At 40.8% G+C, this 13771-nt stretch overlaps 1 protein-coding gene across 3 annotated transcripts in view; it reads left to right on the top strand.

The window, feature by feature from the left end:
* Positions 1–13771, top strand: part of NCOR1 (nuclear receptor corepressor 1) — a 57092-nt gene that overhangs the window by 552 nt on the left and 42769 nt on the right. For all 3 annotated transcript variants that reach the window (XM_015880410.2, XM_015880411.2, XM_015880409.2), the window contains exons 2-3: positions 11448–11625; positions 13399–13541. In XM_015880410.2, the coding sequence (XP_015735896.1) occupies positions 11518–11625; positions 13399–13541 (251 nt within the window). In that variant the 5' untranslated portion in view covers positions 11448–11517. The remainder of the gene's footprint in view (positions 1–11447; positions 11626–13398; positions 13542–13771) is intronic.

Raw genomic sequence — 13771 nt, 5'->3', positions numbered from 1 at the left:
ACCACAATAATAATTAAAGCAAAAGGGCCGTTCTTTAGAATCTCTTGGAAGTCAGTCTTCTGGAACGTGGGGCAGGAGTGAGTTCGTTCCTGAGGAGTTCCCGAGGATGCTCTCCTTTGGCTGTGGCTGTCAGTGGGCAGCTGCTGTGCTGGGTTACCCCATTAGGACCAGTCAGTAGCCTCTACATCCCACAGCCCCCATCATCTCAGGGCTACCGGAGGGCACCGGGGAAGTGGCCTTTTCTAGAGTCATTCTGCCTCAGTGGTAGAGAACGTTGTGCTTGTTGATCTCTCTGTGTCTAAAAGAACGGTCAGTGTCTGGTTGGACGAGGTTCCAGATGGACCATGTGCTCTTAGGCAGGTTCAAGTAAGTAAGTTGTGAGTCTGAGCCATCTTGTTGTCCAAAATGGGCTTTTTCATGTGTCAGTTATATGGTCTATAAATATATTTGTAATGTAATAATAATATAGATAACACTGCAATGAGAAGGATGTCTAGCTTTGAGTTTTGTGGCACTATTTTTGTATTATTCAGTATCTTTGTGTATAGTAATACACTTAGATACTGCTTGAGCTCAGGTATGGCTTTTCATTTGATGCTTGATTTAAGAGGAAAATGCTTCTATTGTGAATATTATTGCGGTATATAAGAAGGCCCTGGGTACAGCTGAGGTGTCCAAACAAGTGGACACTCAGCGTTGTGTCACTGCACGTAGGGACCGTGCAGATCTGTTGAAATTCTGCACTGGAGTTTTACTCTGCAGGATGTCGTTCGTGATTAACTAAAGAGCCTTGACATTTGGAAAGGGAGTATGTAATCTTTGAAGTGGATTTCTAACCAGCTAAAATCTAGTGTCTCATGTTGGGGGATGAAAGACCTTCATTCTCAAAAGTTCAGAGGAAACAAGCCAACTGCAGTGACCCTTTTTGCAATAGCATGGTTAATTTTTGTCTTGACATTGCTTTTCTCTGTGATAGAATATGGGCTGCTTAGGAAACAAAATTCTGTTGTGCTTTGTATGCAGTTTGATTTGTCTGTTTGTAATACGCTCTTTGATGTTGGTCACTGTGATATGGGAGAGGGTGGCACTTTGAAATCTTTCTAAATGCCATTTGTTAGTGTATGTGTATGGAGAGGATACTGCAAGTGTTTGCTTCCTCAAGTGCTAGTTCTCTCTAGCTTTTTAGGTACGAACTAACTAAAACTAACTCTTCCAATTTGGATTAAATGTATAAAGTATATTAATTATCCTGCATTATGCTGCTGATTTACTCCAAATACATTTTAGTCCCATAGTCACTCTTTTCAGTTGCTCTGTCTGGGTGTTTCTCATTGTGAGGAGCCTCAAAAACGGAGGTAAAAGCAGTGACAGATGTAAATGCTTCCTTTCAGTTTCCTCCCTCTGGTGCCCTCGTGGTTGTGTTGCTGCATCCTCTAAGCTATCTGATTTCTCAGTTACAGCACGAGTGAGAGATGCTTACAGGGAGGGGAAGCCGACTGCTTCAACTACTGTTAAATGTCTGAAACTAACAGGACAATATTCTGCATCAGAGAAAAGTATTCATTTTCTCTACAATTATATTTTTAATATTGATATTTAATTTGTTCAAAGCCGTCAGCCAAAGTTTTGCTGAAATCCTTATTGTTTTTTTCCGTGTGCTTTCCTACAAAATGGTTTCAGTGAAGGTTTACTTGTATGGCCACAAATACTATTCGAAATTCTTGCATGTGTAGTCACTTAAGTTTAAGATATTAACAGTTGTTTAAGTTGGAACAGATCTTTGCCTCACGCAGGTGCTGTGCAACACAGTACAATCCTGAGAACAGGCTCCTAACCAGACAGCGGTTTCATAATGCAAACAAACGTTTCCTGGATGCAGGCTTGAACTCTTCGTGTCATTTATGTTCTTCAGTCGAATCTGAATCAATGTTTCAGATGGCGAGCAATTAGCAACCTGCTACCTGCTCTCTGTACTATAAATGTTTGAAGGAAAAATTCTGACCTGCCTAGAATGCTGGCTGTAAATATTTACTTTAGACTACTTCTAAAATTATGGAAATATCCAGGAACGTGCTGAATTTATCTTCAGTTTTAGTTTCTCCTTCAACGAGTCTCCATTGAATAATGATGCTTTGTGATGCTTCCTCCCTCTTGCGTGCTAGATCAGCCTTTGTCTGCTGTCTGATAAGTGTTGTCCACAGTCTGGGCCTACAAGGGCTTAAGTTGGTGTGCACACAGAAAGCTCAAACTTACCTTGGAGCTATGTTTCCTCCCAGTATCCTGAGAGAGATTTCTGTGTCCTTGAATAGCTTCACATCTAAACCGCTCATGTAGTGCTGCCACTCCCCGAATGATTTGATAGGCAGTTTTGTTTCAGGCTTCAGGAGGATGTTGGTCTGTGTGGTTTTGAAGTCAATGACTTCACCTGCTTATGATTTCAAAGGCTATTGCAAAATTAAGTCGCTGTGTTGGTACAGAGGAAGGTAAGCCGTTCTGAAAAACCCTCTTGTTTGTAATTCTCAGCACTAAGAAACCTGGGCAATTAAGTTTTTGTGCAGATATTATCTGGGCAGACTATTGACCAGGACTTAGAAATTGTGTGTGTAAACTGACCCAGGGTAAACCTGAAAATAAAACTGCATTCACAGAGTCAGCGAGGGGAACATGACCCATAAATGAGAAAAGACAAGATAAATTATAAAATATGCTTAAACTAATATAATGTCTCTTTAATTCTTCCTCTCGTGCCATGTATTTAGTTGTGCCTTACGGGGAAAGTACGTGCGGTTAATTCTGTTTGTAGCCCTTGTGCAGTCGGGCATATCTGTCCTGGCTGTGGGGCATGGGCTGCGTGTGGCATCCCTGGGCAGTGCTCTCCTGCATGAATTCATGTGCGTTCAGATTGTGAGGAGGATGTCCTACAAATGTGGATGTAAATCATGTTTTCATACAGAGAATCCATTAGGAAATGCACTTGCCCCTTTCTTCTCATGAACCTATTTTTTCATCTCTGTCACTATTGGAAAATTAAGCCCAAAAGATAAAGTTGATTAGAAGTTCAAGTGCTGTTCAGCAAACCAGATGAGTGTATTATTACAGTTCAGCTGGAGTCTTCACCTACATTTTTCTGCTCTTCATGCTGTTTAAAATGCTTTGTTGACACAGGAGGGGTGTCAGGAGGGTGGGAGCTCTCCCATACACTCTACCTTTCTCAGAGTGTTATTATCAATACCTTTCTTGATAGAAGCAGCCGCTTACCTCTGGCTGTTATTTCTGTAGGTGCTGATATTTCACCATTGATTCAAAGAGTCTTGTACCCATATGGAACCCTCCCCCTAAAACAGAGGTGGTTTTACCATTTGTAATACAAGATCCCTTCCATTCTTTGCCATTTTCTGTGACCTAGAGGCTGTTCTATGAGCTTCAACAAGGACTGTATTTTTATCTGTCATATTCTCTGTGTAGTAGAACATCTCAAACTTCATTGTAAATGTCAATAAATAAATCACAATTACACATAAATAAATCACAAATTTGGTTTCCAGAGGGCCATCTTATTTATCCTATGGAGGATCTAAATAGACCTAGACATTATTGTATACAGTAAAAGGAGATTATTTTAACCTTACTGTCCTTTTAGTTCAAATTGAGAGCAATTTTTGTATGAACCCAGCTGACTGAGGAGGGAGTTGAACCCTTTAGATAGAAGGATTGGTTTCTCTTTCAATACATCATATTTTGTGAGCTGTGGGTTTAGTTAGTATGGATTAGTCAGGTTGTAGTTCCTATTCCAAACCAAAGCTCTTCTGGAAAGCTGCTGCTCCTGATATGCTTTTGATGAATGATCTGCATGAAGAGGCTGGAAATGAAAAGTTGTGGCCACAATTTCTTGCATGCGAAGTGATGTAAAGAGCAGTTTTAGCTGCAGCAGACCTAACAGTGAAGGAACAAATTAATGTGCAGCAGCTGTTCTTGTGGCACCTATGCTTTCAGTCCCAGATGAAGAAGCAAAAATTGCCATCTTGCAATAATACTTTATGCACAGTGTATGGTAGCCATGAAATTTGAGATAATCTTAATTGTAAGTGAAATGGGAGGAATTGGATGCATTGAAGTTAACTTCAGTGACTATTCAGCACAGTCTCCGGAGTGAGGATGACTTGCTGAGGAAGGTGTGGTGGTGCTTAGCACTGCTGTGGGCGTAGAATCTCTTGAACCTCTTGCATTCTACAAACTGATTCACTGGAGGATGCTCAGGGTGGTTTCTGTTTCATATTACAGCTTTGTGGGTTAAGTTTGAATGATGTTTCATAATCAGTCAAATTACCGTGTGACAGAGATGGGATCTTTCAGAAGGGGGTTTCGGAGCTGCTGCAGTCGTCTTAGGAGAGGGAAAATATGCTATTTTAAGCAGGCAACTCTGGAGGTTTGGTTTCTGGTCTTTAGCTCATGGCATTTTCTTGTGGTGTTCACTAAGTGCCTCATATTTGCTGTTTTGGGACAACCAGGAATCAGCCTCTGGTGGTTCTGAGAAAACCAAAATATGCTTTAAATGTCTTCAGGAGAAAAGCAGGCAGTTTATATTCTGAAGATACATTTTTGAAACCAGGACACCTAATGAGATTTGTAACCTTCCTTGGTTTAATTTGTTTCTCAACAGTTCTTTTAGTGAAGGAACGTGTAAGTTCCTTGCTTTCATTTTGTGAATGGAAGACTTCCTTCTTTCTTGGTGTCCCTTTGACCTTCCTTGGCAGAAGAGAGCTGGATTTGTTCCTCCAGAACTGAGAAGTGTGATTCCTAGACATAACTCAGAAGGGAGAAGTTCTCATCTCAGCAAGCGAGAAATTAGAGAATGAATCCGATCCACTTGTATGTTAGATTTGAAGCAACTTGTGAGCAGACTCAGAACCAAAGTGCTTTTCTTTAAAACCTACTTGCTCTGCACCATTTTAATGCTTACTTTTTCGTGGGGCAGTGGGTAGCTAATTAGAAGCTTCCTAAAATGTTAATGCAGCCTTAGTTTGTCCTGTTCTGATCCCCCATATAATAGCCAAGTCGTGCATAGCCTGGGCCTTGGTATCACTTATTAGCAACTTTTCTTTAGGCTCATAAATTACAGAAGAGAGATTAAAATAGAATTTCCTGGAAAAGAGTAGCTTGTCAGCTGAATTTGATCAACCCCATTTAGAAGAGCACTAATTCTATTTGTATTTGTAGCTACGAACAGGGGAAACTGATTTTTAAAGATGAATTATCAAAATGTGATCTTGAGATTTGGTGACATAGTTTGGTTGCAAATTGCATGAGCAATTAAGTAAGATTTACTCATCTTTTGGTATGGCAACAGAAATCCTTTTGAAGTACTCGTCTATAACTTATTCAATATTTAATGTTCCAAAGCCTATTACTTATAGTACTTTGAGGGGTTGGAAGACTCTTAATGGAAAACCTTCTTCTATTAAAACTTGAGGTGTAAAATTCTGTCTTCATTTTTGCTCTACCTTGATGCAGATGGAAAAGTCACACTAATAGAGAGTGAATGTGACATCTTGAATTGGCCACTGTAATGCTCCTTGACTTCTGTCACTTCCTTAATTGGCTGAATTAAAGTATACTGTGCTTCCATAGCCTAAAGAATATAAGTCAGACACTGTGTGGTGCAATGAGTTAATGCCTCGGACCTTCAGAAATAAGGCAATAATATATGCAAGTAGAAATTTCAGGGTATGAGGAAAGGTCCCATTCAGATGTTTGGGCTTCTCTCTGCATTTTATTTCTTCTTTTTCCCCAGATATCCCCACTGCAGCATTTATGGCTCGATTCACAACATTAGGAATTAATGGAGAGAATGCTATTTAGAGCTGCTAGTAAAACGAAGCCCTACAGATGTTTTTTCTTTAAAAATGTGTTTCTAGTAGGGATAGAAATAGCAATTTTTTTACGTCAAGAGTCTTATGGAAAGAGGGAGTGCAACTATGCGAGATTAGTCTCAAGAATTTATAGTATATTCAAAACTTCTTTAGAGAAGAAAAAAAGCATTTGCTTATGAAGAATTGCCATGAACGTTTGGCAGTTAATTGTTTTCAACCTAAAGAAAACATTCGTTGTTTCTGTTCACTCGCTGTAACAGTGTGTGCTCATATGCTTTGTGAGAGTGTTCTGCAACATAAAGCAGAATGGAAGGAGATTTTTAAAGGGTGGAAGAGGCCTCAAGCTTTGAGGACGCTTTGGATAAATCCCTTTTAACCACCACTGGAATAACCACCATTGAAACATTCTCTTCACTCTTCATTTTCTTGCTGGATTAAATTTGACTAGATATCCCTGAATGAGTTCTGTGTTACATCGTAGACCCCCTGCCCCAGGCAGAGCCTTCCTTGTTTTGCCCCAGCTTTGTTACATCAGAGCACACTTTAATGAGGCTGCAGATTTTTCTTTAAACAACTTGATAGAAGCTTTCTGTGGCTGGAATCTCACCCCTTGTGTTCGCTATCGCGCTTAGGTTGCTCAAAAACAAGATGAGAAAAATTCCCCAAAGAATGTGAAATTTAATTAGCAAATGTTGGTTAAGTAACTCAAGATGGCACAGAAATTATTCTGAATGCAGGAGTGTCAGCTTGTTTTGTATGTCTGAAGAAAAATTGAGTCTAGCCTAGAGGACCGGAGAGCAGACCTTCCATAGCAAGGAGATGGCTGCCCTTCTCCTGCCCTCTTGACCTTCCCTCTTGTTGCCCTAAACATCTGTCTGGCCACGTGTTGAATGGTTTGAATTGGGGAACTGGCCTGCTAAAAATAGTGACGGTTTTTAACCATGTTTTTCCAAGTGAAGAACTACTTTTCTCTGGGGCACTGCCACCTTTTTGTCCACTTCAAATGCCACGAATCCACAAGCCAAGGCCTGGGGATGTGAGTCTGATTTCTGATTCAGTCATTGACTATTTCGTGGGTGCTCTTTGATGATGCCTTGACCTTTCAGTGACTCATTTTCCCATGCGGGTGCTGAGGCTACTACATAGTTCTGCTTCTTTCTGAAGCATTTCCAGGCCTGCAGATCTAGAGATACTGTTCAAATTAGTGTGGCCTCTCAGAACCGACTCTGAAATTACACTGTGACTCTTGCTCTTGTAATCACAGAATCACAGAATGACCCGGGTTGGAAGGGACCTCAAGGATCATGTAGTTCCAACCCCCTGCCTGGCAGGGCCACCAAACATACACCTTTACTAGATCAGGTTGCCCAGGGCCCCGTCCAACCTGGCCTTGAACACCTCCAAGGACTGGGCATCCACAACCTCCCTGGGCAGCCTGTTCCAGGGCCTCACCACTCTCCTAATAAAGAACTTCCCCCTGACATCCAACCTAAATCTTCCCTCCTTCAACTTCGATAATAACTTGGGTAATATTCAGGATTGTTTATGACTTACTCAATATTTTATGCATAGGACAAATGTAAGTGCGAGGCAAAGTTTCAGTAAGAGCTGGATGAATAAATATGTTGTCATACCTTTGGATATGAACAATGTTAAATTATTCCTTGCTTGAAAAACTTGAATTATCACACTTCCTGGGTGTACCCTCAGTTCCCAAAGGTGTCACTGCTTTTTCTCAGCTAGGTATCTTTAGATTTAACAGTATCTTTTTGGTCTCTTTATGCTGACTTCCTCTGTATTTTTTCAATTTATATATTAGCTATTTGATACTACTGCGTTTCCCCTTCTCTTGGACGTTCAGTCTGAGATTGTCACTCATGGGCTGGGATGCAAGAAGAATGGACTGGGTTATGGAGTAAAAAACAAGAAATATGTATTTCTTTCCCTTCTGACTGTCAGTGAGACGGACAGTTGGCCAGCATGGATGGCGGCTGTGTGGAAGTTTTCATGACCTGGCTTTATCGTTGTCAGACATTTAAGGCATAATTCCAAGGTCTACAGTGATTCTTATGAATGTTTTTATGAGCAAGTTCTGAGATTTGCAGAAGAACATGAGATGAAGGTATGAAAGTACTAAGTGAAAACACATAATTTTGCTGTCATTGACTGAGCAGATTTGGAATTTGATTTCCAAGGATGCTAAAAATGAAGGCGAGCAGCTTCTGGTCCAGCATGGAAGAAGGAAATGGTGGAAGGATCTGAGGGGCAGATGTACATGATAACAGTGGGCTTTACAGGAGAGTTCTGATTGGTTTTGTATAGACTGAGATGTGACTTGTCATGAGTAAAGAGAAGATAGAGCAGTGAGGGAAGCGTGGATGGGACTGTGTGTGGTCTGTATACATGGTTATAATTTGATGCAAAAAAAGATTGTATTTAAATCTAGTTTGAATGTGGGGGACTTGGAGAAGTTAGAGCAGAAGGCCGGCATTGCCCTCACTGACCAGAATATAGGCTGTTGAGGAATAATCTGTGCTCTGGACACATGTAAGCAAGCACTGAAGAGGGAGGCAGGTGGGCGGCTGTAGAGTGGTCTGCAGAGAAATAACAGCTGAGCTCACGTATGTGCATCCACGATTGCAGGCTTAAGGTAATAAAACAGGGAGGGAGGTGCACAATGTTGGTGGTAATTCCATGGGCAAATGCCAGCAAGCTCCCACGGCCCAATATGACAGAATGTAAACGTGCTTATACTAAGATAAGCAAATAAAGTGGGGTCTGCAGGGCATGTAAAGAGGTCAGATGAGGAGAGTGTGCAGGCACACAAATGTTTTTAATGGGAATGGGAGGTGTAGAGAGGCAGGAATGTTGTACTTGAGTGTCTCTTTATGTATTGTGTTACAATGTCATTTTTGTCGTGAATGAAATGAAGTCCTATGCAGAATCCTCATCCTTTGGTTCCCTCTGCACCTTTTCAGCGTCACTATGTAACCACACATTTTCCTCTGCTGATCCTGCCCTTATCTCTTCCTCCAGTGATGGAGTGAGGGCGGGTGGTGCACCCCCACCGCTGAAAGCTTCTGCTTTTCTTTTGTCTTTCTTCACTTCCACCTCCCACTGACCTCAATTCCAAGCTGTATTGCTGTTTTTATTGCCTTCTGCTGTTGGCAGATTTTGTTTCACGCTTTCTTTTTTTTTTTTTTTTTTTGTGTTGTTGCTACAAAAGTGCTCATAGGCCCAGTCCTCAACTGGAAGGCCATTAGACTGCATGTTTTCATATCTCTTGATCTCCAAGTTTTTATGTACTATGTGTGGGGTATTTTTTGTGTTGCTGGATTGATGAAGGGTGCTCACACTTCTGTACTATGTCCCCATCCTGCCCCTGGAGCAACAGTTAGGACTTCTCATTGCTCTTGAATGAGTGAATTACACTATTTCTCCTCCTGCCCTGGGTGAAATATACTTGTTAGATAAGCAAAGGTGTCTTGGGTGTCTTTACCACTTATGGTTATTCCCAGTGGATAACTATATGGTTTACTAGCTATAGGCAGGTGGGAAGATATCAGGACTGACAATTATAACACGAACCTAACAACTTGTACACTGAAGTTCTTATGAATGGAGAAATAGCCTTTACAGTATCATACAAAGTGAGCCTGAATTGAACTTTCAGCACCTGAATTAATGATCAACCTGCTGGTTTGCCAGAATGTAGAGAAAATAAGATGTGACATGACAGAGATGAACTAGAGAGGACCTTGAATCACACAGAACTTGGCCTATGTTCATGCATTATTTTCAGGTGGCTGTTCCCCTGGTCCCTGTCTGCTTTTCCACATTCTTTGGATCTGCCCGTGGCCAGCATGCCAGGGAATGGAATAGAGAATGGTTTTTGTTGCTCTCCCAGAACACAGCAAGCATTTTTGGCACCCTGTGCTCCAGAGTGGACATCCTGCAAATTGAGAAGGTTTTGAAGCGAGTTGAGAAGGAACCAAGCAGACTAAGGGGATATGAAAGAATTCTGCAGAATCCCATGTGTGGTGGGGAAAAAGAAATAGAAATTAGATGTTTGGTCTGTTCCAATGCCAAAAGCGCAGATACCAAATGAAGGTTGCAGGTCCAAAGCAAACAAAAGCTGGTGGTTTCTCATGCAAGATGTCACTGAGCTGGAGAAGTGCAAAGAGTGATTGTGCATGCCTAGAACTTGTACTGCTTTAGCAAACAGCTGCATGAACCAGTGGAAGAGAAAGCTGTTAAGGACTAGTAGACAGAAAGGCTTGAACTCTGGTGGTTTCTTTGATGAAGAGGTGGGAAAAGAAAGTAATCAGGGCAGTAGCGACCAAATATATTAGATAAACTTGAAAATCTGTTTGTGTAGCTTTGCTGTGTCAGATCTTTTCCTGAGCCAATTTTGTCTATTGACTGTTAATGGAAAACACAGTTCAGAAGTACAACTTTATGTTGGTGTTTGTGAAAAGCTGCAGTTGAACGCGCTTAAAAGTGAAGCCATCTAGGCAGGGAACAGCATTACTTTGTTTGAAAGTCTGCGTGTTTGCTGGGCTCCAGACCAGAGGCTGCTACAGGTCTGATAGAATTCTGTATTTACTACTTCAGGTTCCAAGGATCGCCTCTTCTGGGCTGTCAGGAAGAAACAGCTTATGCTTTAAAAAAAAGAAATCCTGTAATTCTCCTGCATAGTGAAGTGCTCAAAGCACTGATGGGCAGCTTTCGTGTTTGGTTGCTGTATTCTGATCTTCAGTGGATGGTTTGGGCAGATAAAGCTATATGCTGCTTTATGGATGCTTGAACTTTGGTAGTGGCCTTTCTTTTTCCCTAGTGTTTTCATCTTCCTCCTGTCAGTACATTCCACTGTTGATTTGCAGCTAATTTGCAGTAGAGGAAAAATTGTCATTGAATGTCTACTAAACAGGATTGTTTCAAGGCTCCATAGTATATTCAGTTGCTGGCATCCCGTATGGGGCACACTATGCATGCTGTGAACTGAATGAGCTTTCTTTTCCTCTGTGACTGCTTTTTTTTTTTCTTTTCTGAGTACTACTTCTGTCAAGCCACTCTTAGGTAGTAATAATATTTTATGGCTTGACTAATGCATTGTGGTTTAATGAACTGTAGGCAGCACTGAGTCAAGCAGCCCTAAGTCTACCTGAAAGTAGGAAAGAGTTCATAGAATCCAAAAACTGTAGTAGAAATGAAAGTGAACTTCATAATGAGCTAAAGAAACTTAGTATATATTGTGGGTTCCATCTGTGGACTACTATAACACCTATTTAAGTGACCTACTTTTCTTTAAAATCCTATTAATTCAATTGGTAGCTGGTAAAATGATGTATTCTGACAGTATAATCCTCAAATCTTTGTGTAGACAGTGCTGACATACCTGTTTGTGAGCCCATTTAAGACCCGTTAACATGTTTCAGACTAGAGTAACCTATTAAATAAATACATCAGGAAAAAGCTTTTACTGGTAATGGTTGTTTTGCTTAGGTGACTATGGCTGTAATGTATTGTGGGTACATCTGGTACTTCAGTGCTTATCAGTGATCTTTTTTCCTTTAGGCGGTTTCCTAGAAACATGATTGCTTGCTGGTCTTGATCTCACAGCTTTGTGAAGACTTCTTCTCTGATAATGTCAAGTTCAGGCTACCCTCCTAACCAAGGAGCATTCAGCACAGAACAGAGTCGTTACCCTACCCACTCTGTCCAGTACACCTTCCCTAGCACCCGACACCAGCAGGTAAGGAGCCACAAGGCTCAAGAAGAAATTCAGGTGTTTGTTGTGCCAAATGGGGCTTCTTTTTACCCCTATCATATGAATTCTTCACATCCGAAAACCAAGCAGTTGCTGACCAGTACGCCCAGGTAAAGCTGACTGAAGAAGTCTGTGCACCCATGTTGTTTGTAGCCTTGAAATCTGGCTCTTATATCCAGGCTGACAGACCACCTTGTTCAAGTCAATTCCTCCTTGAATGAGGGTTTGACTATGGTATAACTTCTGGAAAGTATAATCTGTAGTAATTTGGTGCTGTGATTCCTTCTGAAGTATTAACTTGAAAGGATATAATTACCTGTTGGTTTATGCCTTGCTGCAATACAGTAGATGAAATTGCTGAAAACCTTGGCTTCAGATTTGGCTCTTTATAGTTTACATTTGGCCTGTTCCCCCTCTCCTCCCTTGCAGCTGTTTTTATGCAGACTAAAATTAAGAATTCTCCATAAAATTATGAAGGTACCCTAAATAAAACCCTGGCCAGTATTTTGGCTTGACAGCATTTCCTGCACTATTTAACATTTATGAAACTACTAAAACTAACAAAACACTTTGTAAAGAATTGGCCTGTCTTAAAATACCTTGTCTTTTTTAATGTTGAGAAATCAGAAGTGAAATAATTTTGAAGTGGCAAATGAAGTGTATTTCCTGCTGAGGAGAACTGCTGCTCGTGTTATTTAGGCATATAAATGTCTTCCCTGCCTCTCTCCATTTATTTATTTGTATATATTTCATTGGAAATCTGAATTTTGTAGTTGTGTATCTTTGTCATGGAGAATTAATATTAAATTCCTGTTCTTATTATTGGTTTCTCCTGGCTTGAATAAATTCACTGTGGATTGTTTTCAGAAACTTTTGGTTTAGCTTTGCTTCAGTTCAGTAATGTTTAGTCATTGTACTAAATTTGGCCAATGCAAGTGTTGCTGAGTCCATATGCATTGATGGGAGTAATTTTCCAAGAATCTGCAAATAACTTGTCTCCAGTCACTGTGTGTTTAATATGAATGAAGGGTTCTGGGTGTCACAGATCTCTGGAGAGGATGGACTCTTGGGGCATTGGTGAGTGCTGAATTTATATGGGAAATTTCCTCTTAGGCTCAGGAGTGTTCCGAGAGGGCAAAAAGTAAACCTGTATGTAAGGAGCATTGGGTTAGATTTACTCTAAGCTGATGTTGTGCTTGACAGAAATCAATGTTCAAGCTGGAGAATGTGAATCTAAAACGTACCAATTTGTTTTACCCCAAATTATTTCTGCATCTGCAATAGTGCTTCCAGACAGCTGTGTTCTGCTTGCCAGAATTGGGGGAATGGATTTCTAAGGATCTCTGACTTGCTCATTTCTTCTGAGCATGTGCTCTGTCATTGTGGGCTCTCTGTGGCGTTGTACACTGGAGGATTGCCTGTTGCCTCTAGAACAGCTCAGGTTTCCCTTATTTAAATGAAATTCTCCTCCTGCTACAGATAATTTGGATCTGTTTTGCTCTGCTCTTGTGTTTAGAAAAGGAAATTCAAAATCTGAAGGTTTTTTATTTTCTCCTTTCTTTTCAAAGAATGTGTTCATTTAAAGTTCAGCACCACCTTTTATATATTGAACTTATTGAGCTTCAGTAAGGCTTTGCTGATCTGGTCTTGGTCTGTTTTTAAAGTATGGAGAAATGATCATTCCATAACATCAAACACTTCTAATCCTGTCTTTTGTGCCGTTTGCATTCATTAACTTGTGAAGTATGTTTCCTTTAGGAGTTTGCAGTTCCCGATTATCGTTCGTCTCACCTGGAAGTCAGTCAGGCAACCCAACTCTTGCAGCAGCAGCAGCAACAGCAGCAGCAGCAGCTTCGGCGCCGGCCTTCTTTGCTTTCGGAATTTCACCCAGGCTCTGACAGGTGAGGATTCTCTTTTTGATGTGTGTGGAGAGGAATCTTCTATGTCTCTGTGAAGTGAGTTGTAACTTCTGAATAGAAACATCTCGAGTTTCCCAATTTTGCCTGAGCACATGATCTTAGTTATCAGTGCTCCACTGCTGAGCAGTTATGGTCTCCTGAGTTTGAGTGTTGTAGGTCTGCCTGGTTTTCATCTGCTGTGTAATTCCTTAGTTCCTTTGCTTTAATTACAT

Source organism: Coturnix japonica, chromosome 19, assembly GCF_001577835.2.
Source record: "Coturnix japonica isolate 7356 chromosome 19, Coturnix japonica 2.1, whole genome shotgun sequence".
Classification (NCBI taxonomy): Eukaryota; Metazoa; Chordata; class Aves; order Galliformes; family Phasianidae; genus Coturnix; species Coturnix japonica.
Note: the sequence above shows the minus strand (reverse complement) of the source record. Positions and strands in the feature narration are given on the sequence as shown.